The 23,395-nt window shown below is 40.2% G+C and overlaps 1 protein-coding gene across 1 annotated transcript; it reads right to left on the reverse strand.

The window, feature by feature from the left end:
* Nucleotides 1–6,665: 6,665 nt before the first annotated feature.
* On the reverse strand, nucleotides 6,666–22,290 carry rab1ba (zRAB1B, member RAS oncogene family a). Its single transcript, XM_086166590.1, has 6 exons — nucleotides 22,008–22,290; nucleotides 18,033–18,105; nucleotides 17,837–17,932; nucleotides 13,896–13,991; nucleotides 13,200–13,331; nucleotides 6,666–10,700 (listed from the first exon to the last, which is right to left on the reverse strand). Exons 1-6 carry the CDS (start codon nucleotides 22,019–22,021, stop codon nucleotides 10,506–10,508), a joined length of 606 nt encoding a protein of 201 aa, XP_086022716.1. The 5' UTR covers nucleotides 22,022–22,290; the 3' UTR covers nucleotides 6,666–10,505.
* Between the last annotated feature and the right edge of the window lie 1,105 nt (nucleotides 22,291–23,395).

The raw sequence follows: 23,395 nt of genomic DNA on the forward strand, positions 1-23,395 counted from the left end.
CCCCCCCCCCCCCAGCATTAACTGTTCACTAAAGAAAAAAATCACCGCAGACGACATTCCTAGACTGAGGCCAGTCTGCAGAACCTCCACTGAGCTAAAAATAAGCCAAGGTCACCTGCTGCCAACGGGAGAGACAAAAAGGCAGCTGGCCGTCTCACCTGCAAGCGTTGGGTCTACCCATGAATCCTGGACACAGGGTGGACTCGAAGTTCTCATGTCACAGTAAGATACAGGCATATGCAGAGTGCAGATGACATGCACTTTGTTAGAAGTCTGTGAGGGAGACTGGATACGATGGAGTTACAGAAACCCGACAGTAACGTCAAGGCTTATGGATATGGGGTTAAATCACCCTTTGAGTGAATATGAGGCATTACTGTAGAATTAGGAGCAGAAATACTTTATCTTGGTGGAAGAACTGTGAGATTATCACCCTCTTAGTTTGAATAAATGTTGATTTTTTTTTTTATTCAAAAAGGTCTCTGTATCCATTACTGTGGCTCTGACAAAATTGTCTTATTTATATATTCATTTTCATCTGAAAATCCTTGTTCACAAAATAGCCATGACATTAAGCAAAAAGAATTAATATTTTTTCTTCAGATCATGGAAACATGACCAACTAAAAATATTCAAAATTTAATTTCATTTGTTTATTCCCATTGTAAGTGCTTTTAATTCTTTTGTGCCTCGATAGACTGGAAACCAAAAAAATATTAAGTCATTATCAATGCCGCTCATTGGTCAAGAAGCGGGTTCCCCTGCACCGACGACAGCCAACTCCCACTAACCAACTGCATGTTTGGAGTGTCACGTATATTGTCTCGAGTATGAAAAATGTTTTCTCAAATTACCAAATATATTTACCAAAGGTATTTGCTATCATTAATTTCTTCTTAAATGCACATTTACCAAACTCTGCTTGAGAGCCGGTTTGTCAGTCACATTGCAGCGCTTGTATTGTAGCGCCCCCTGCTGTTCAGTACAACAGCCAAGCGACATTGTCAGAACACTGAGCCGACAGATGCAGGAGCTTCTGACCAGCTCAGGTGATCATTGATCAACAGCATTAATTGGCAAAACCATGAATGGTTTACCATGACAATCAGACATTACCAATGAGTCCATTGTGCCTGTTTTACAGTCATATGGTTGCGTCACTGGTGGTGGTGTTGCAGAAAAAGGAAATAAGACAAGCTCCCAGATATTCTTTTCTTGGAATTCTCCCAGAGGTCAACAAGTACTGAATCAGTCTTTAGGTTGCTAAAGATTTTGAAGAAAAGATTCTGTCATTGCACGTTATGTTAAACAGCAGTCCTTTTCACACCAGCACAAAGGTCCCTGGTTAGATTCCAAAAGGGTGCCTTCCTGTCTGGAGTCTCCATTCTCTCCCCGTGCCTGCATGGGGTTCCTCCCACCGTCCAAACATGCAGGAGGTTTATTGGAAAAATTGCCCAGTGATGGCTGTGATAGACTCCAGCAGCCCAGCAACTGCATGCTTTGTGGTACATAATGAACAAATAAATGCTGCATTACGTAGCCAAAAAAATTAAGGTGGCAGAATGTCCCTAATCTTCCAAGCGGGGTGGACAACCACTGGTCTCCCCAGGAATAGGCTTAAAACCTTTTAGGAGGAAGCTAATAGCTAAGGCTAGCCCTGGTTACGCTGCCATAGGCGTGGTCTGCCAAAGGATATCCAACAGGACACCACTCAATTCCTCCCACCTGCGATCATCACTGAACGATAGTAACCTCATATCTTCTAAACCCTTGACTCTCCCAACTCTTGGGTAACCCAGCCGGTTGAGGCAGAAGGCCACCTCCACATTGCACCGGCAGTGTGTCATCATTGTTGTCACCAACTGTTTTCTGGGCGAATGTTGGGTTTCAGTAATTTAGTGTGGTCCACAGCTGCTCTACCTGGAAAGGGTCATGAAACAGCAGACTTCCTTAGAAACACACAAATCCAGAAAAAAAGTGGAAACATTTAAGCAACCACTGATAGCCTGTTTAACTACCCTGATGTTGTTGCTCCAATAACTTTTTGAATTTGTCAAGGAGAAGCAATATTGAGCCGTCTGTCACTATCTCACTCTCTTCTACCACCACTGGTCGAGGCAGAAGGCACACACTAAGCTTGGACCGGTCAAAGGTTTCTGTTCTGGAAAAGGTCTTTCTTTCTGCCGTCCCACATGACCATGACAGGAAACCATTCTTTGCTCATATGTCACTTGTTTCCTTTAAGCAGAAATTGAAACTGACCAGCTTTTCACAGAATGGATTACCATTCCACATGAAATGAGTTGATTCACAGCATTGTAACAATTGTTCAAAAAGGTTAGAATAGTAGATATTAAGCAACTCAAGTCAGGCCAAAGTTCCTGAAGCAGATGTTTAATCTACAACAAAACAGATCATTGGAGAAAAAAAAAAACTGTTCTGTCATTTGAAAGAAGACAGTATCCGCTCCATCGATCAGCCTTCAGTCTGACAGGGCCTGGATGACGATCAGAAAGTAGTCGTTATCTGGAAATCACCAAGCAGATACTAAATGAAACACCAGCTCCCATTTACAACTTCGATACAAAAGGTATGCGTTTGGAAGTGTCACAAGTGTGCCTAACCAGAATTAAAAACTTAAACTGGGCACTAAGTTATGGTTCATCCATGTTTTCATGCTAGTTTGTAATTTCTTTGAAAATTAATATTTGGAACCATTTCCTGGTTTCGTCCCAGCTCAGAAGGAAGACAACCCAAAACCAGATGCAATTGGTATTGAATAAATTGAAAGTCTGGGGGAGGGTCAGATTGGCTGCTGCTAAAATTAACAAAAGGAAAAAAAATTCTCATAAGGAGGACGGTCCACTGCCTAAACGAACCACAAAACCTGCAAGTACAGAGGACAAACATCAGTCAGCTACAACATCACAGCATTTAGCCTCAACACCCGCATGAAAGTCAGGCTCACAAAGCACACAGTCACAGCATTAGGCTTCAAAAAACAAACAACTGGGGGCCAGTGTGTCCAGCACACGTTGATTGCCCGCAGGTGATTGACTTTAGGTGTTCTGATATACAAGGCGGGGGGGTTGACAAAAACGGTAGGTGGGTTTGACAATTTCGTTTTACAGAATCCAAACATATCGGGCCACAGGGTTAAATCCAAGATGTGGAAGCGAAGGCGGCTTTGAAACCAAAGCATGAACACAATGGAATTGTATAGCTATGAGCTGTAATTTCATAATCAGTAAACTGAAGAAGACTCGCAGGTTCTCACCTGAGGCGATCATGAGCTCGTTTTTCTTGGTGCGAATGCGGAGGAAGGCCAGGTCGGTCTGGGGATCGATCTCTCCAACGGTGACTCGGGCCATCGTGACGAGCTGCGGGATCAGACAAGCGAACTGGACTGTGTCAGATTTCTCCAGCGATGACTTGATGGGGATACCTGGGTCAGACAGGCGGGCAGGCTGATTTCAGTCCTTAAAAATAATTCAATTTCACTTACAAGTAACAGGTAGTGACATTTCTCCCTGATGCTGACACAATGAAATGAAATAAAATTGTGTTCTCTTATGCTGTGTGATTTCAATGAGTGGAAAATAGCACAGTCCGAGCCGAACGATGCTTTGAGCTCATCATTACAAACTATCTTGGCATTAATAACTCTATGCAAAACTAGAACGCAGAACAGCTAAAGAAGAGAGAGTATTGGAAGGGGTGTTCCACCCTCTGAGTTGAGAATGATGATGCCCTGGATGCCTTTCTGACCCTGGATCCTCTTCAGGATTTCCTCCACTTCAGCCTGATTTATGACAAAACACTTGATCAGTTATGGAAGCCATGCCCTATCGTAATGTCAGACTTGTGTTTGTCTGCTAGCTGTAAGCAGGCTAAGAAAACCTCTGCTGACATGAAGGCATGAAACAAGTCACAAAACGAACGTCCTACCCTCCTACCATGTTTTGTGCAAAGAAATCCGCATCGGATGCTGAACAAGGAAGAATCAAATCTACCGGTGGGTTAGATGGCGCTGTGGTAAAGATCTAGACCTCCTCGAGGAATCGCCCTCACAAGGTAAAATACAGCCTAAAATATAGTCGATGCAATTTTATGGTTGCTTTGTCTGTAAGTGTCTTGATGCTTATTTGATTTTAGTGACATAGCAGCCTTTTCAGTGACATCATGGACAGCGTGGTTCTCCTTTTGTTACATCAAGGCATTGCCTTTTAAGAGCACAGGACACTGGGCTTTGCCTTGTGATATCACAGCTTTGCCCAGCGATGGACCTTGTAACAGTTCCCCGCTGCATTAAAATATCCATGGAAAGAGGAAGAAATAAAATTGCTGCTTTCCTTTACATTAGAATTTTGCCTTTGTGACTCGCCCGCAACACTCCACATTCCTCTTCTTCACGATTAATCGGCCTCATTTGTCTTCGTTTGTGTTATTGTTAATTTTTCTATTATTAGTCATTGCATATTTTTCACATTGAATTCAGTGCGATATTAAGAGCTGGTAACAGCTATACAATCATAAACAAAATACGCATGTAAAAAATGGGAGAGGAATCCCAGAGGAATGCAAATATTATTTGTATGAATTTTTGTTTGTTTGAAACTGATCAACTTTTTATGGATATGAATGATCTGATCATTGGGTCATAAAACAAACATTTGGCGACTAGTTCTATACAAACATACATATACAGGGCCTATCATAAGTATTCACCCCCTTGGATGTTTTACCCTTTTAGTGCATGGTCAATAAAATGTGCCTTTTTTAACACAAAAAAATATTGGAAAAAACTCTTTAATGTCAAAGTGAAAACAGATTTCTACAAAGTAATGTCAATGAAATAAAAAAATTATAAAGAAATATAATGGTTTGCATAATTAATCACCCCCTTCCAATCAGTATTTTGTAGATACACCTTTGGGTACAATCACAGCAGTGAGTCTGTGTGGTTAAGTCTCGATAAGTCTTGTTCATCTGCCCACTGCAATTTTGCTCCATTCTGCCTTGTAAAACCGCTCAAGCTCTGTCAGGTTGCATGGGTATTGGGCATGAACAGCCCTTTTTAAGTCCAGCCACAAATTCTCTATGAGAGTGAGGTCTGGGCTTTGACTCGGCCACTCCAGAACATTTAATTGTTCTTTTTTAACCATTCCTGTGTAGCTTTTGCAGTATGCTTCGGATCATTGTCTTGCTGGAAAATAAATCTTCTCCCAAGCCGTAGTTCTCTTGCAGACTGAATAAGATTGCTCCCCAGGATTTCAGTGTATTTTGCAGCATTCATTCTGCCCTCTATCTTTACAAGCCTTCCAGGTCCAGCCGTTGAGAAACATCCACACAGCACGATGCTACCACCACCATGCTTGACAGTGGGGATGGTGTGTTTTTGATAATGTGCAGTGTGTGGTTTCCGCCAAACATGACATCTTGTCTGATGGCCAAAAAGCTCGATTTTGGTCTTATCAGACCAAAGAATCTTCTTCCATTTGACCATGGAGTCTTTCACGTGCTTTTTGGCAAACTAGTCGAGATCTAATATGACTTTTCTTCAACAGTGGCTTTCTCATTGCCACTCTTCCATAAAGCTTTGCCCGGTGAAGAACCCAGGCAGCAGTTGCTATATGCACAGTCTCTCCCATCTCAGCAGTTTAAGCTTGTAACTCCTTCAGAATAGTCGTAGGGGTCTTGGTTGCTTCTCTCACTAGTCTCCTACTTGCACGGTCACTTAGTTTACGAGGGCGGCCTGATCTAGGCAGATTCACACAAGTGCCATATCCCTTCCATTTCTTGATAATGGATTTCACTGAACTCCGGGCGATGTTCAATGCCTTGAAAATGTTTTTGTATCCATCCCCTGGATTGTACTTCTCAATCGCCCTTTCCCTGAGTTGCTTGGAGTGTTCTTCTGTATTCATGGTGTAATTTTCGGCAAGAATACTGATCCACCAGTCTGGACCATTCGGACACAGGTATTTATACCTCAATCACTTGAAGCACAACCACACCACTCAGGTAATCTTCATTACACTAAATGTGAGACCATTGGCAAGAATTCGACGGACCTCTATTGAATTAGACCATAACTTAAAAAGGGGGTGATTAATTATGCTAACAACTATATTTCTTTATATATTTTTATTTCATTGACATTACTTTGTAGAAATCGGTTTTCACTTTGATATTAAAGAGTTTTTTCCGATATAAATGTTTGTGTTAAAAACACCAAATTTTATTGACCATGATTGATTTATGAAAGCACTAAAGGGGTACAACATCCAAGGGAGTGAATACTTATGATAGGAACTGTACATTATATATATATATATATATATATATATATATATATATATATATATATGACTGTATATGTAAATTCGAGCCTGAAATTATTTATACCCCTAGGCTGTACATAATTATATATAGCAACAAAAAAGGCCTCCATCTCAATAACTAAATCCACTACACACAGAAATGAAGTAATGTAAAATTAGCACCACTTCAAGATGAATGTACATGAAACAGGGCATGTCTCACATGTGTTGGCTGCTGAGGAGTGTCACACACACACACAAAATTTTAATTACTTCAAAGACTTGTAAAGGATTCTGAGAACAAAAATAATTAAAATTGATGAGATTAACTCTGCAAAAACAGACAATGTTATTATCAGAACATCTGAATCTTTTAATGTATGATAATTGAAATTAAAGATGAACACTACATTCAAAAGCCTTTCACAATCATTGAAACACAGGAGTACATAAAGAACTCAAAAGCAACCAGACACAGTCAGTGTGTGTTTATCATGTATCATATGATGTTGTGCCCCAACTGATAGACAGGGAGAAAGGGGGTACCTGAACATCATAAATTAGTTATTTTCCATATTTGCCAACTGTCACACCCATACAAGACTAACTGCTGCACAACTATGACCGTTGAGTGGGGGATGGAGCCTGCAAGTTGCTTTGCTGGAGCGAGTCGGGAGTTCATATCCGGCCAGTGGAAAAAAGAAAAAACCAGTCACTCCCTGAACCTCAAGACCCCCAAACATGAAGCAACTGTGAACAATCAAGTGAATCCAGTGCCCACAAAGTCGGACACTGCTCTATGACCGGAAGCCTGCCTCTCCCTTTGTGTTTACTGAGATGATGGCTGGCGTAACCTACGGATGCTACAACTGGCTGTGGCGCTGACAATGCAAGAAGAACATGCCGAACAGCGAAAATGTTTAAAATAACTGAAATGACACTCCAGAGGCATTCAGTGTTCTGCAATTAAACACACAAAGTGGGTCAAATGTATTAATCTGCCTTAATCACTGAGCTGCCCAATATTCTGTGACAACAGGAAAACAATGAACTGTATCTTCACTAGATTTCTCATTTATTTTTGCAGATATTTCTTTATGGAATTAAGGTCAATATGGCTACTTTTCAGCTGAATTCTCAATGTTTTAACAGGGATTTGTTAAGATTAAGAATAAATTAAGACTCAGCACAAATTCACATTATATCTCATGAAAACAAAAACAACACTGGCAAGAGATGGATTAACAGTTCTAATAGTCTTGTCATAACACAGGACCTGAGCACTGGTAAGTGAAACATCTTTCAAATAATGGTCCGAAAGAGCAACAGAGGGAAAGTGCAGTATGGAATATTGGGAGTATGAGGCCAGAAAACTAACAGGCCTGAGTACAAGTGAGTATTTCCCTAATAAAAGGCATAAATATGTGAGAAAAAAAAAAAAAAAAACTTTAATACATCTAATTTCACAAATCTGACTGAAGCTAAGAAAACCCAGGTGTGCTCCAGTCATTGTCTGCCGCAGACAGAAACCCTTAAAGATTGCGATACATTCAACCCAAAAAAAAGAGAAAAGGTAGACTTTGGGTGCGTGAATATCAGTGATATGTCCATCTTTCCAACTTTCTTTATAGAACTAGATAAGAAAAATTAATTACTGAAGATCTCAGCAACAAAGTGACAGTGTGGACTCTCCAGGCTGGTCCTTCCTTGACTTGGCGACAGACATGAACATCAAGCTTTGTGCTTATGCTTATTATGTATCATAGGATGAACCCATAACTACTAGCTCTGAATGAAACCGTAGCTTCAAAGCTGATGAACTGATGAGCTGATGACAGTACTGCTGTTTTTTTGTACCATGCGTGTGACGATTTTCTCTTCCTAACAGATGGTTAAGTTTAGTGTCATTCTAGTAAGTCCATCCCATGCTCAGGTCATATTAGAGAAAACAGTGCTGTTCATCCTCCACATCCTGCCTCCATCCAACTCTAATGTTCGGCCTCACAGTTCTCGGGCTAAGATTTCACACCGGTGAAATATGAAGGGTTTGTTGGGACAAAACCCAGCTATTTGTTGCCTGACACATAAACATGGGTTTTGGAAATAACATTCATGGGACTGCAGGTAAATGGATAGACAACAGCTAACTAAGGACACACCATCCTACCAGCACTGGATTTGGGTGGGTTAGTATCTCCAAGATAAGCACTTTCTCACAAACACTGTCCTGGATTCAGAAGTGGTCTCGCTAGGTTACAGTCATAGTGTTGTGTATCTATTTTAAGTGATAGAAGGTAACAATCACTGCAGCGTTGAGGTGCGACGTCAAATGTAAACAAAGAATTTCATTGCTTGTATGTAAGGCAGAAAATGTACCCAGAATTAAATCCAAATGGCAAGCCCACAGCAGGTCACCTGTAATTTGGGTAGCTGTAGTCACATGGTGTTCTACTCAATTGATGTGATTATATTTCTATTCTATTAATCCAATTTAGAATCTCAATTAAGTAACTGTACTTGAGTGGGTTTTGTAGTAGTGCAGATCCAGTCTACTACATCTTTTCAACACGCACAGTGTTGTGTTTACTTATCAGAAATCAATAATCTGCCGGGGGGGGGCACAAAATTTCCATGTGTCAAAAAAACTTTCGAGAGTCCAATTTCATGAGAAAATAATTTGTTTCTGAGCAGGCAATCAGCAATGTATTTAATCCTTGCAGGTTTCTGAAAGAAACACCATCAGATTTTCATGTGAAAAATAATACGGGTTAGAACTGTGCAGCCATACTGGTTTGACAAACAAATACTGTGAATGTTTTCAAACATGTTTCATTCTTTTGTGACCAATGTCATTGTCAGACAGGATGGAGAATACAAAATTGCTTTTGATTTAGGCAATGCAGTTATGGGGGATGTACAAAAAGTCTTTCTGTATTGGAATTTTGCTAATTTTTTGGGGGATCTTATTTAAAATGGTGACTGACAGGTAGACACAATCATGAAATTTTAACTTGTCCCTGATAAAGTACTTTCAACTTGACTATTTTCTTGAGTGCAAAAAAAAGGAAAATCTGATATTTTAACATTTTAAAAATGCAAAAATCAAATCTTTCATCTGTCACATGGGGGGATAAAATGGGATAAAATGAGTGAGTGTGCTGTCACTTAAGTTGGCAGCAGCCCTTTACATCAGAAGCGACAATCTTCACATGCTACAACACTTCCTGTCAACATAAATGCTCAGAAGCAGCATGGAGGCAGAGCAGAATGGAGGCAGGGGCACAAGGCTCACCAAGATCTTCATCTCACTGCAACGAAGAGCCGCTACAGCTCATCTCCAAATATCTACAGTTTGTATTTGTGCAGTGTTTCAGGAGTCGAGTGTCACAGGCGCAGTTTGCATTCATTTAGGTGAAACTAGAACCCCTCCGGTGACTATAATTACAAGTGCACACGAATAACTTAGTTAGCTAATTGTCAGAAAAAGATGAAAAAAATAAGAGAATCTATCAAATATTTAGAAATCAGAACCTGAAATCACCAAATTATAGTAAGAGTATACTGGGAGAATTTCAAAGAATGTGATTAACTTGAACAGGAAAAAAAAGTAAATAAAAGTGATACCTTTTTTAATGAAACTTCTTGTTACATTTAGGATTTTTTTTAATTTGAAGACATTAAAATAAAGTAAAATTAAAGCCTTTCTAATTTTGCCAAACATAATTTTGTGCTGAGGTTCTTGGTAAACTCCATACCTTACTCGGCTCAAACTGTGCCTGTTTGTGTGTTCACACACACACATAAGTTCACCCCTTTATGCCTACAGCTGCATCAACTAAACTTTGTCCCTGAATAACCACCACTCTCCCCTCGGTCATTTAGCCCTGCCCTGGGACGGTGTGAAGCCCTGGATTCACCCCAATAGTTTAAGAGCTCCTGTCTGCAGTTCTTCTTGCTGACAGTAGGGGAGCTTGGGAGCCAATTGCTGCAGGGGTGTGGCAGGATGCAACAATCATGAGTAGTAAGACGTTCCAAACTGAATGGGAGGGGAGCTGTGGGGGAGGTGGTGGCTGACTGTGTGTGTGTGTGTGTGTGTGTGTGTGTGTGTGTGTGTGTGTGTGTGTGTGTGTGTGTGTGTGTGTGTGTTTATGCGCACGCAGGGGAGGGGGGTAGGGGGGTCTTTTAACAACAGCCCCCCCCAGAGGGCCTGACGGGTGTACTCTCAATTTTCAGGTTGGGTTTGTCACTGGCAGCTGCGGCCCCGGGCCCCATGCGTTTCTTGATCTCGGCTGCCATAGTCATGAAGGCCTGCTCCACGTTCGTGGCGTTCTTGGCACTCGTCTCCAGGAAGGGGATGGACAGGGAGTCAGTGAACTCCTGCAAAAAGGCAAGGAGTTCAAGTCACACTTTACAACAAGCAGACTGAACCTCACTTAATCATCAATTTGGAGTGAGATCAGTCACATGGTAACTTAGTTATAGATAGATGTATGAATTATTTCTTTCATTTACTTTCATTTAGTCATTCAAATGCTCCTTAAATGAAAATTAATTTAGAAATATAGTACATGACTGATAAAAACTTCCGGGGGTTACTTTTATTCTACTACGGACACATTATTATTTTTCTTGACCGTGCAGGTGACAATGCATAGCATTCAGCATTATCAGTGTCGTGACTGACAGCTGGGATCAGCTCAAGCCCGCTGGATAAGCGGTGTCAACAATGAATGGGTGAATAATTATCATGACTGTGAACCCACACACTGTCTCTTGTGACACCCTTTCTCATGCTGCTGTGCAGCCAGAAATACTCAATTTCCCAACCTCAATATGGGCTAAATATAATCTCCAAAACGTACGACAGCTTCTCCTGCGAGTGTGAAGTAGGGAACCTTATTGCCCTTCTTCATGTCTCTGGGATACAGCTGGTAAACAAGGTAAAATTCAAATATTCAGTCCAAAATTCTTCAACTACTGTGTCATCTGCATGGGGACACCCATTTCAATTATTTAAATAAGGCCAGTTTCCTGATGAATTTCAATTCATCATCATGCTAAGTTAACATTTTAGAATATTTACCAATAATCACTATCTTGATACAATTTAATTGTATTCAGTTGACATTATGAATGTGTTTTAAGCCACCAGTTACATTGACTTTAAGTACCCTTAATGTAATTTTTGTAGCAGTTACATCCAAAAAATAAAATCAAAATCACTTATATTTTTTAAAACAGCTACATGAAATTACATTGGAGATTTAAAAATAGAAGCATGTTGTTGATGCCAAGGTCCACTGAACTAGCCTGAAAGCAACTAGACATTATATTATTTCTAACAATGGAATTTACAAAAAAGAACCTGAAAGGCAATATCTAATAATTTATGTCCTTGCAAGAAGAAATAGTAATAAATGAGAGCTCTAAGATCTCATTCTGAATTTAGTCTGAATTCATTGCAATTATCGAGGTGGGGTCGAAGCTCCAGCTTCAGCTGCTGAAGTGAAATGTTTACGTTGAGCGCTCAGGGTTTGTTTAGAGCAGGGGTGTCAAAGTCATTTCTCATCGCGGGCCACATACGGCCTAGGTAGATGTCAAGTGGGCCGGACCATTAAAATAATAGCATACTCAGCAAAAATTACCAAAATATCATGTCATTCCTCTGTTTTGGTGTAAAGAAGTACAAGGACATAAGGAAAATCTTGGAATTTAATGAAAAATCCTTTTATAAAACATTTCATGACACATCTCATATTTCCTTAGTCAAAAGTGCAATTTACTTTTATCATTCATGTGTATGTATTGCAATCATGTGATCATGCGATCCCACTGATTGTACAAAGGCACAAAACTTTAACAAGTAATTGGTATTGAAAAATATGCACTTTAATTTAAATGAGACTTATAAAGAAAGGGATTTTTAAACCATTTACACATATGCATATAAAATCTAAATTGAATCCCTGCCTACACTCTACAAACTAAAAAAAGTTCTATTAAATGTGTAAGGAAGAAAGTATTTACCTGTCCTGTAAAAGTGTAAACTTCATCCACTAAACATGCATATACATACAATACATACTGAAAATGTATGGAGTTGCATGAACAGTAGATTTCCACCACACTCTTTTGTAGTGAAGCTGCTGACTAACATTAAATTGCACATTTTCGCAAGCAATTAGGTAGCTGGCTTTTACCGCTGCTTGACTGATTTTTTGGCCATGAGTGAAAGTGGACCACTGCTTCCTCAGACCCACCAGCAATCCGTTGATCTTATCTCTTCTCAGTTGTTTTTGCAAGCTGTCATATTTTTCACTCTGATGAGTCTCGTAGTGGCGCCGTATATTATATTCCTTAAATACCGAAACTTGTTACAAACACACCAAGCACAAAGGTTTCCCGTGTGTCTCTGTAAATAAATAGGCCGTAGTCCATTTTTCTTTGGAAATTCTACTCTCTTTATCTACTTTTCTCTGTTTTGATAACGACATTTTCGCTAATGACGGAGTAGCGGGGAGTTAGAGAAATAGGGTAGAAACAACGTCATAACAAGCAACAGGTGGTAAATTGATAACGTCTGCTGATTGGTCTGTCTCTTTAATGCGGATTGTCGTCTACTCTGACCAAAATAGTGCGCCCCCTAGTGGAAAATTCTTGAATCGCATTTAATTAAAAAAATTAAATCCTTGTCTTTTATGCATTGTTTTACTTTCAAATTATCCTGTGGATCTGATCAAACCTCCTTGCGGGCAGGTTCGGGCCCGCGGGCCGTATGTTTGACACCCCCCGTTTAGAGGATATATTCAGTTTCATTAATAATAGCAGTCATCTAATGTTAAAGATAACAAGCGATTGTCCGGATGACAGGTATACCTTTGCTGTTGTGTAGTCTACCACTTTCTTCGTGGTCAGGTCACACTTGTTTCCGACCAGGAGCTTGTTGACATTTTCACTGGCGTAGCGATCGATTTCCTGCAGCCACTGCTTGACGTTGTTGTAGGACTCCTGCATGATGACAGCAACATCACAGTGAACACTCGGCTTGGAGAGCACACTACCGTTTCCCCATTGACACTGCAGTGACAACTTAGTACCGAAGCAGCAGAGCGCATCACCCTCCAGCTTCAAGGTGAGCATTCACTGGAGATGCTTTTTAGCAAATCAGCTTGCTCTCTTTACTAGATCCTTAGATTATGTCTGAGAGCATTTTTCATTTTTCTTTGCTAACTATTTATTTAAACTGAAAACTGCCTTTCATTTGACCAGGATTATGAATACATAGCTAGTCATGATGAATCATGTTGGACCAACATTATGCCCTCATTTAAACTGTAGTTCACATTCTTAACTAAGAATGACTAATATATATTTTAATCAGTTAAACATCTTCCAACTGTGATCTAACATGGTTTTTAATCCCAAGAATTGTATTTAAAATTGTACTGTCTAAATCAAGACACTGATGATTCTCACATGTGAAAACTATCAACAAAATTACTATTGCCTTATTTTATTGATAAGTGATATTTTCTGCACAGCCCAGCTTAAAGTCCGATTCATCTGACCCACCTGGTCTGTCACATCATATACGACGATAATGCCATGCGCTCCACGGTAGTAACTGGATGTGATGGTGCGAAACCTCTCCTGACCAGCTGTATCCCACTGAGAAGGAAAAGAGTATAAAGAGTAAATCAGCCATTCTATCACAAAGTGATTACTTCTATGTCTGGAGATTATTATTTTTATCAGACAGTGTGATTCACTTTGCCTGAAAATAAGTTGTTTTAAGTAAAAATAATTGTGCAAAATAATTAAGGAATGCAATACAAGCAGGATTACAACAAGATGAAATGACGTTCATGACTTTTTGTATTTTGTCTAAATGGATATAATAACATCATGTGTACAAAGACAACATCAGTGCTACATGAATAATGCACAGAATCATATTTCGCTGTCAGGTAGAACAGATGAGCGAGAGTGAGGGTTTGACTGAATTCTAAAATGTTGATCACCTCTATTTCTGTGCTTGTTAGATCCACACAGGGATCTATTGTTTATTTCCTCCAACCCTTGATGTGACGATATATTCATCAGCTTCGAGATCCTGATTGGCAACATTCTCAGTGTCAAATATTTCTGGTCGAGAGCAACGGCTTGAGGACCAGACTTCATCATGCGTCAGGTGATGACGCATGACGAGGTTGAAAACCTCAAGAACCTCGAGAAGCCTCTCAGATGAGGAGTGAAATTTCTGTGTGGAAACTCAGGTCCAGTTGCTCAGACAAGAAGATTTGAACAAGAATTTGACATGTTCCTTATTCATCTGGTGTACCAGGAGAACAAAAGGGTTGCGGGAGTTATTTTTGGAACCGAGATAAAATAGTGAATTGAAAAAAAACAAACAAAATATGGTGACCTGCTGAAAGCTCAAAACTGGATGGGTAAATAAAATAAACATCATGATAGAAAGAGGTCCCTGATTTGATCTCCATGTATATCATGATTTTATCTCAAAATGAGAGAGAAATCATAGAAAATCATGTGTAACATGACAGACACATCTATCAGAAAAATTAAGAAAAAGAGCAATGAAATGCGAAAGCAATTATCTATTCACTGATGAGGTTTCCTTTGAAAGTTATCCGGATACAAAAAAAAAGGAGCAGGAAATGCCATATGTTCCTGAGTAATCAGAAAATCAACCTATTTATGTAAAAGAAGTATTATTGGGCGAGTTAATATTTGCAAAACCAAATGCAAGGAATAAGATATCCTAAACATTTATTTTCTAAAAAAAAAAAAACTCTAAAACAGTAGCATTAAAAATTTAATGGAGATCAACTGAAAGACAGAAGCTGAATCCTTTTCAGTGAGATATTGGGTTGTAAAATGCAAGAAATAGCCTGAAAAGGTGCAATGACCTGTTTCAAGAGTTTTCAAGGACCAGAAACTTAAGGATGTAAATGGACAGAAAACCCCCAAAAATATAAATTATATTTTGCAATGAATCCTAACACAACACTAAATCAATCCCTTATGATACCTAGAAAGTAAACACTGGCACAAAAAGGCCAATTTTTACTGTATCTGTAAGCCTTCTAACAAGCCAGTATTCTTTACCAACATGCTTCATGGAATGTCTTTCTGAGTTTTTTACCAACATGCTTCATGGGATGCCTTTCTGTGCTATTCAAGAACATGCTGATTGGGATGCCTTTCTGTGCCTTGGCCCAGTGGTTGAAGCAGATTATGTCAATAGTCTCATTTGTATTCAGACTCAATACTGTGAATATCCACTACTTTATTTTAAGAAATGTAATGCTGAAAAATGTTGCTCAATTGTTTTTATCTAGAAGAAGAACAAGAGAGCACTATATTGTCATATTGAGTCACACATGGAGCACAACATCAGTGAAATTTGACCACTGCATTATTGTGGATGAACCATGAGCAGAGAGCAGCCGCACAAGCTTGGGGTTCAGTGTCTTGCTCCACAACCCTTGGACAGGCTCGGAGGAGAGTGAGAATGCATCCAGGAATATTTGCTCCAATGAGACCACTCTCTATTGTCCTTGCCACAAACACAACTTTATCAACTCACTAACTATTTTATCTCCAGAGGTGTTATTCATAGTCTGGTTAAAAAAAATAATTTTTTTTAAAAAGTCAGGTCTCAATTTCAACCAGTATCAAGGTGTTTTGACTGTTAATTTCAGGTATTTCTATTTGGTCTGAAATGTTACGAGTGTGTAAATCATTTCTGTTGGTCTAAGTCAGGGGTCGGCAACCCTTAACACCCAAAGAGCCATTTGGACCCGGTTTCCTCGGAAAGAAAACACTGTGAGCTGCAATTACTTTTTGACGTCCAAAATAAAGGTACCACTGTATATATTGCTTTTTATTACCTTTACACTTTGTACAAACAAGTGTGTAGTATGTCGCTTCTGAAATTCACAAAGTATTACGGAGAAAATTAAATTTTATTTATGTAATGAACCCATTTTGAGCTTTGGGCTTTCAGAGCGTGTAGCGGAGCCTTGACCTGAATTTCAAAAATAACTCGGGAAAAAATCACTGTCAGTAAACAATAAAAAAATAATTATTTGAAAATATCTTCATAAATATTCATTTTACCTGGTTTATAGGACTTCTGCGCCTGAACTTCTGCGCACAGCATCTGCAAATCGGGACTTTGCCTGCTGGCGGGTACACCGGCTTCCGCGAGTGTGACGTTACTTTGAGCGGCGAAACATAATAAATGTAATTTTATTTTGTATTTCAAGATCACAATAATCTCCCAACTTAGAACTTAAAGTTAAAAAAAGGAATGAACACAAATGAAATACACTTCAATTAAATATTTATAATCTATTTTCCTAAGCCACTCAGAGCCACAGTGTAAAGATGAAAGAGCCGCATGCGGCTCCGGAGCCGCGGGTTGCCGATCCCTGGTCTAAGTCAAAGGGGTGTCAAACTAATTTTGGTCCGGGGGCCACATATGGCCAAATTTGTCGTTAAGGGGGCTGGACCAGTATAATCATTACCGAGAAGTAACACTAATTCAAAATTTTTCCTTTGTTTTAAAGGTAAACAGGTAAATTATAAAAACCTTTATATGTAATAAACTGTCTCTCTAAAAGATACATGACGAATAAATATTAAAAATTAATATAAAAAAAGAATTGATGAAATTACACCCTAAAAATATTGTTGAGTTAAAAGAGATAATCTTGTCACTATGGGAAAATTTGCCACTAGAATTTATTAGAAAATTGATTGGTAGCAGGTTTAAGAGGAGGTATAATGTTACCAAGGCTATTGATGGCAGTGGCTATATGATGGCTATTCTGGTTACTAAATCAATCTTTTTAATTTTGCCGTTTTTTTTGCCTTCAATTTGGTGTTTTTTATAGAAATATGAAAAGACAAGATCATTTTAGCAATGTCACTGGATGCTTTTTCATCAAAAATTAATTTTGTTTTCAAATTTTGAAGATTTTATTTCAGGGAGGGGCCACAAAATATCATTCCGAGGGCCACAATTGGCACGTGGGCCGCGAGTCTGAGACCCCTGGTCTAAGTGAACGTCTGTGTGACTGTAACTTCAGTTACACTCCTGATTTCTTTTTGTCAATATTTCCAATCATCAGAGGCCTTATCATATTTTCTGCTTTACACAATCCTTCTACCAAGACACTGCTAAACAAACAACTTGAAGTTTAAGCAAAATGCCAAATAAAGACTAGCCTTAGTTCAGACTCAGGACTGAGAGAAGCTCAGATCACCAGAGAATACGTCATAAGGTATATTGTGATCCAGCAGGATTTCAGCAATTCTCTGTCAGCAGCACCCGTTGCATTTGCTGACAAATCTTACAGGACAGGGGAGAAACAAAAGGCCACTCCAAAAACGGAACACCATAGCACAGCTAACCTCTCTCTGTCTGTCAGTACCCTACTGGCCACCCGCAAGTCTGTCTCCATGTCTGTGTGCAGAACACTTACAATCTGCAGTTTGATGGTCTTTCCATCCAGCTCAATGGTTCTGATCTTAAAATCCACCCCGATGGTGCTGATATAGCTCTCCGTGTAGGTGTCGTCCTGTGCAAGAATGGTGAGGGAGAAAAGACGGAGGGGTCAGTCACATCCGAGGCACTGACACTTCAGTCATTTGAACACTCATTCATTTCGTGACACTTACGGCAAACCGCAGCAATAGACAGGACTTCCCAACTCCGGAGTCACCAATGAGAAGGAGCTTGAACAGATAGTCACTAAAAGACAAAACAATCATTTTTGTGTAGTTTAGACATTTATGGCACATGATATCTCATAATGATGCCTTTCATAGAATTGTCTTCAGACACTGTACTTTGGAACACTCATTGGTTAAACATGGGGAGGATTTGCATGAAGATCACAAATTCTGGTGAAACTTGGGCGTACTAGAGTTGTAGACTCCAAAGCGTTTTTAGTACATTTGGTTACTTAATACTGTATTTTCCGCACTATATGGCGCACCTGAAAGCCTTTAATTTTCTCAAAAACCGTCAGTGCACCTTATAATCTGATGCGCTTTATATATAGATCAATATTGGTTAATTATGGCTACCGTAGTCAGGGGGCGTCGCTGAAGTAGCAGCGGTAAAAATGGTAAAGGGGAATTCCAGTCCCACACCACTTGTGTGCGTATAAAGACCCCAAAATGGCACCTTTCAAGAGACACACTTACAACGCAGAGTTCAAACTCAAGGCAATCAGTCACGCAGTAGAACATGGGAATAGAGCAGCAGCAGCGAGAGAATTCAACATTAATGAATCAATGGCACGGAAGTGGAGAAAGCAACAAGGTGACCTGCGCCAACTAGAGGACTAAAAAGAGTTTCCGAGGAAACTAAGCCAGATGGCCAAAGTTGGAGGACAAACTCTAACAGCAGCTTGTTGAACAGAGAGCAGCAAGTAGAAGCGTCTCTAAAGTCACTATTGGAATGAAGGCAACCGTGGTAGCTGGCGGCATGAACATCAACGAATTTAGAGGCGGTCCTTCTTGCTTTCATTTTATGAAAATTTTTGAAATGTGACAAATGGAGTTGGAAGAACATTGTTTTCAATGAAGGCGGCGCAAATACCGGTAAGAGCTTCCGGTAGGTATGGTACCTTATTGTGAATGCACTAACTTGTTTTGGAGTGAACGGAGTTGTCAGAACGTTGGTTTGTATTCTATTAATGAAGTTTGACCGACCGACTTATCTGGCTCTTTTGTTGACATTCCCTTTAGCGCAACTTCATCTAGTGCAGTACTTCTCAATTATTTTCTGTTGCGCCCCCCCCAAGAAGAAAACAATATGCGCTACCCCCCCACCACCACTCTCCGCTGCGACAATAAATAATATAATTTGTCAAGAAATTTGTTATAAGTACACCTCTGCATATAATTGTGTCTTTATTAAAATTAAAGAAAACAAAAAAAGAAAGAAATATAGTTCTACTGACAACAAAGAATAACTTTATTAACATTGTTTTTAGTCTGTAACAGAAAAAAATTCAAGTGTTAACTTTCCTCGTCTCCCACTGTAGTCACAGTGAAGCCAAGCGCTACATACGATTCGTCCTATTTCCTTGTCTTAGCTTTCGGGTGACTTTCTTTTGTCTCATTATCTTCGTCTCTCTCCGCCTTTCTTTTAATCCCTGTTAAAAAAATTTCATGTTGTCTCTTGAGGGTTTGTTTACTGCACTTCATATCGCCTGCTCGGTGCAAAAAAAACCCCAACACCGGAGAGCTAATACTCCCTGTGCACACTCTGACGATGAGAGCGGCACTGCCAACTACTGTAGTGGATGTGCAATTACACTTCATTCTAGTAAGGCAAAAAAAAGCATGTTCCCCAGGGTCACACGCGCCCCACCTGGAATCGCACCGCGCCCCCCCAGGGGGGCGCACCCCACTATTTGAGAAGGACTGATATAGTGGATGTATAACTCCAGCCACTACAGTAATTTCTATTCTATGCGCCTTATAGTGTTGTGCGCCCTATATATGAAAACAGTTTTAAAACAGGCCATTCATTGAAGGTGCGCCTTATAATCCAGTGCGCCTTATAGTGTGGAAAATACGGTAGTTTTTATCTGACATTTCTCAAAAGGTTAATTAATTTATTTTAAGTTTATATAGATTTACAATACTTTGATCATATTGAGGCTGTTTGTCATGGATCTCATGGTCTCTGCTGGTATTAGATAGTAATTAGAGAACTTTATAGTAGTTTCAATTTTCAGCTTACAATTCTTGTTTTAAAGCTATAATTCATGCTTTCTGTTTAAGTTACTGATAAACACTTTTATATGGGTAAATTGTTTTTTTTTTTAATTACCAGATTCCTAATCTTTCAAACAAATTCTTCAAGATCTTTTGGTAACCAAAGTTGTGTGTTTCTAAATATCACATTAAAATCCTTTAAAATCTTATTTTAGAGGCCATTTAGAAAATAATTTGTAGATTTTGAGTTTATATATTGCAGATATTTAGATAATATCAAACAGATTCTACCAAAATATTTGTTTCCTCACAACTCGAAAAGCAATCTTATAAATGTGCTAAATAAAACTTGATTGTAAAAACAAAAAAAATGAAATTTTGTGTAAAAAAAAATGGAAAAATAAATAAAAGGTTCATGACATATGTAAAAAAAAATCATCAGCGATCACTCTCTCATATCAACACCCACCCGATTAGTCGGAAGAAAACAACATTGCATGGGCCAAGAGTTGCTTAATGGCTGAGCTATTCTTGTGTCACAGGAAAGTGAGACCTGCTTCTCCATCTGACCTCCCATCAACTGACAATGTCCTGCAGACACTGTTGAAAACAGCTCGATTTACTCCAGCTGCCATGAATCAAACAGGTACTCTGGGTCCTCGGTCATCAACACTCAAGTGTAGTAGAGAGTTACGTATTACAAATCTCCTATGTGTGTGTGTGTGTGTGTTTGTGAGAAGCTGTAACAACAGTTTTTTACAGACGCTGTAAATTCTGGTACCCTTTGCTACTATGTGCAACAATACACAGGAAGCTTTTTGAAAATGTTAGTGCTAATATCTCTCTTTTATTAGCTAGTTAACAAAAATTGTAATTATAGCGCTAAGATTTAGGTGATAGATTGCCAAGAAATGACCTTGAACAATAATTATAGTAAAACAAGATGAAAAGAAATGGACTTGAACTTAAAAATTTCTTAAGCTAAACAGGTTCTGTCTGTCTAACTTCTTTGTCAGTGTTCCCTATGATAATTTCTAGAAATTAGCCAGTTGTTATTTTTTTCATTGCAATTATCCCAGATAACGTCATACTAATACTTAATATAATCAATGGAACATAATTGTGAGGGTAGAGGGTGCAGTGAACAGGGTTGGACAGTGACCCATGAGGGGAGCAGCCGAAAGGCGAAAAACATCAGTTGTCACTGACGTTTAAGGGAACAAACGAAAAACACTTTTCACAACTTTTAGATACATTTTCTTCATCCTACTAAGGGACTTCTTAAACACTGTCATGGTCAAGTCACAGTTGTTGATTTTTTTCCTAAAAGCTATGCTGCGTTGATTTTGAACTTTTTGGATAAGAGCAAATAATGGAAAGATACATACACATACAGAAAACTAGATGGCTAAATAGATGTGATATTTCTCCCACGAAATGGCTACCCATTTTACATTACACTACATTACAGTCATTTGGCAGACGCTTTTAACCAATCGATCACTTGCAATAATCTAGGGGTCCTTAGAGGGTGTCCCAGCCCGGACACTGGACCTCCACCATCGGTTATAGGTCATCTAACCCTCCTTGACCCGCCAGTGGTCCCCGTCGGGTAACTGGAGGACCCCGGGACGTCCGCGGAACACTGCGGACACTTCCTCCCTGACATCGGGGGCGCCAGCAGCCCCGGCGGGCACGAGGGAGCCGTCAGCTGACGTTCCAACTCCTGAGGAGGACATCCGCGCCCAGCTCACGAGACTTGCTAACGAACAACCGTTCGCCACGTTAAGATAAAATATGACTCAATAAAAAGATAAAACGTTTTACACATTATGTTACTCGACCCGGACGGGTGACAGTCATGTCTTCCGTGAGGAGGTGACACCGACCGCCTTAACGTAGATTTAAAAGCAAACTCACTATTCGGGATTCATGATTTCACGCTGGTTGTTTTTTGTTTCGGCGACTCGGCTCCTTCCTTCCTCCGGCTAAAATGACTTGTAGCTCCGGATATCGGAGGCACTTCGGCGGCTTTTTTGCGTCTCCGTAACCGGACTGTCGTCTGCCCGCCGTGGCCAAGCCTGCTAATTTCACACACTCTTCGACTAGGTAAACATATTCGTGTTTTTTTCGGCTTGGACCGGCTTGGTGTTTTCGTTCTTTCCTGCCCTCTGCGTCCGTTCGCCTTGTTGAGGAGCACAGCGGGCTGCGCACGCGCGGCTCTGACGTAGCATGACGCGACGCTGCGACCCAGTCACACAGTAGGATAGGAGGATAGGAAGTAGTGGATCACCAGCGATGACTACTCGTTCACTGACTACTCGTTAATTTCCAAAAAGGAAATAAATGAAAAAACATATGTGTAGGCGTACGCACACACACACACACACTAGACGTTGCTCTCTGTGTGTGTGTGTGTGTGTGTGTGTGTGTGTTTGTGTGTGTTTGTGTGTGTGCGCGCGGATTGTGCTCTGATAATGAGAACAAACTCAGGAACTCAGAATTCGTCAGAATATAGTTCACATTCCAATTTCCATACAATGTATTATTATTATATATATATATATGTTGTGGTGCTTCAGTGATTAAATATATACCTGTGGGGTGAGAGGCCACACCCTTTCGTGTCTGCCACAATATATATATGATGTCTGGTAGAGTCCCCTGTTCGAAGAGCTTCAGCTCCCACCTCTGGCAGAAATGAAACCATGTCCCGAGGGAAGCGGGGGACATTGAGTCCGAATGGCCAGTGTCCGTACTTCCACTGTCAAGGTTGCAGACTGGAGCAGCAGCTGTAAAGCAGGCGGCAACCCTCAAACCCACTAGTGGACCCCCAGCGGTGAGGGGTGCTGTCAATCTGAGGAAGGAGTCCTATCAGCCCTTTCTGCCCTGTGGAGGCAGCTGACAGGCCAAGCGGCATGTGGCTTCAGTGGTTGCAGAGGTAAAAACTTGAGTGTGGAAGAAGGTTGGGGGGACCATGGAGAATGACTTCTGGTGAGTACGGAGGAGATTCTAGTCCACCATCCAGCGGCTCAGGGGGGGGAAGCAGCACTCCGTCAGCACTGTGTACACTGGGAGCAGGGCGCGGCTGACCTCAGCACGTGACATTTTGGATCGGTGGCAGGAATACTTCCACTAACCCCTCAATCACATTGAAATGCCTTCCAATGAGGAAGCAGAGCCAGGGGACTCTGGAGCGGACACACCTATTTCTGGAGCCAAAGTTGCTGAAGCAGTCAAAAAGCTCTTCAGTAGCAGGGCGAAAGGGCTCCATCCTGAGTTCTTCAGGGCTTTGGATGCTATCGAGC

This window comes from Fistularia commersonii, chromosome 19 (genome assembly GCF_037954325.1).
Source record: "Fistularia commersonii isolate RoL2024-O1a breed Wild chromosome 19, RoL_Fcom_v1.0, whole genome shotgun sequence".
NCBI lineage: Eukaryota > Metazoa > Chordata > Actinopteri > Syngnathiformes > Fistulariidae > Fistularia > Fistularia commersonii.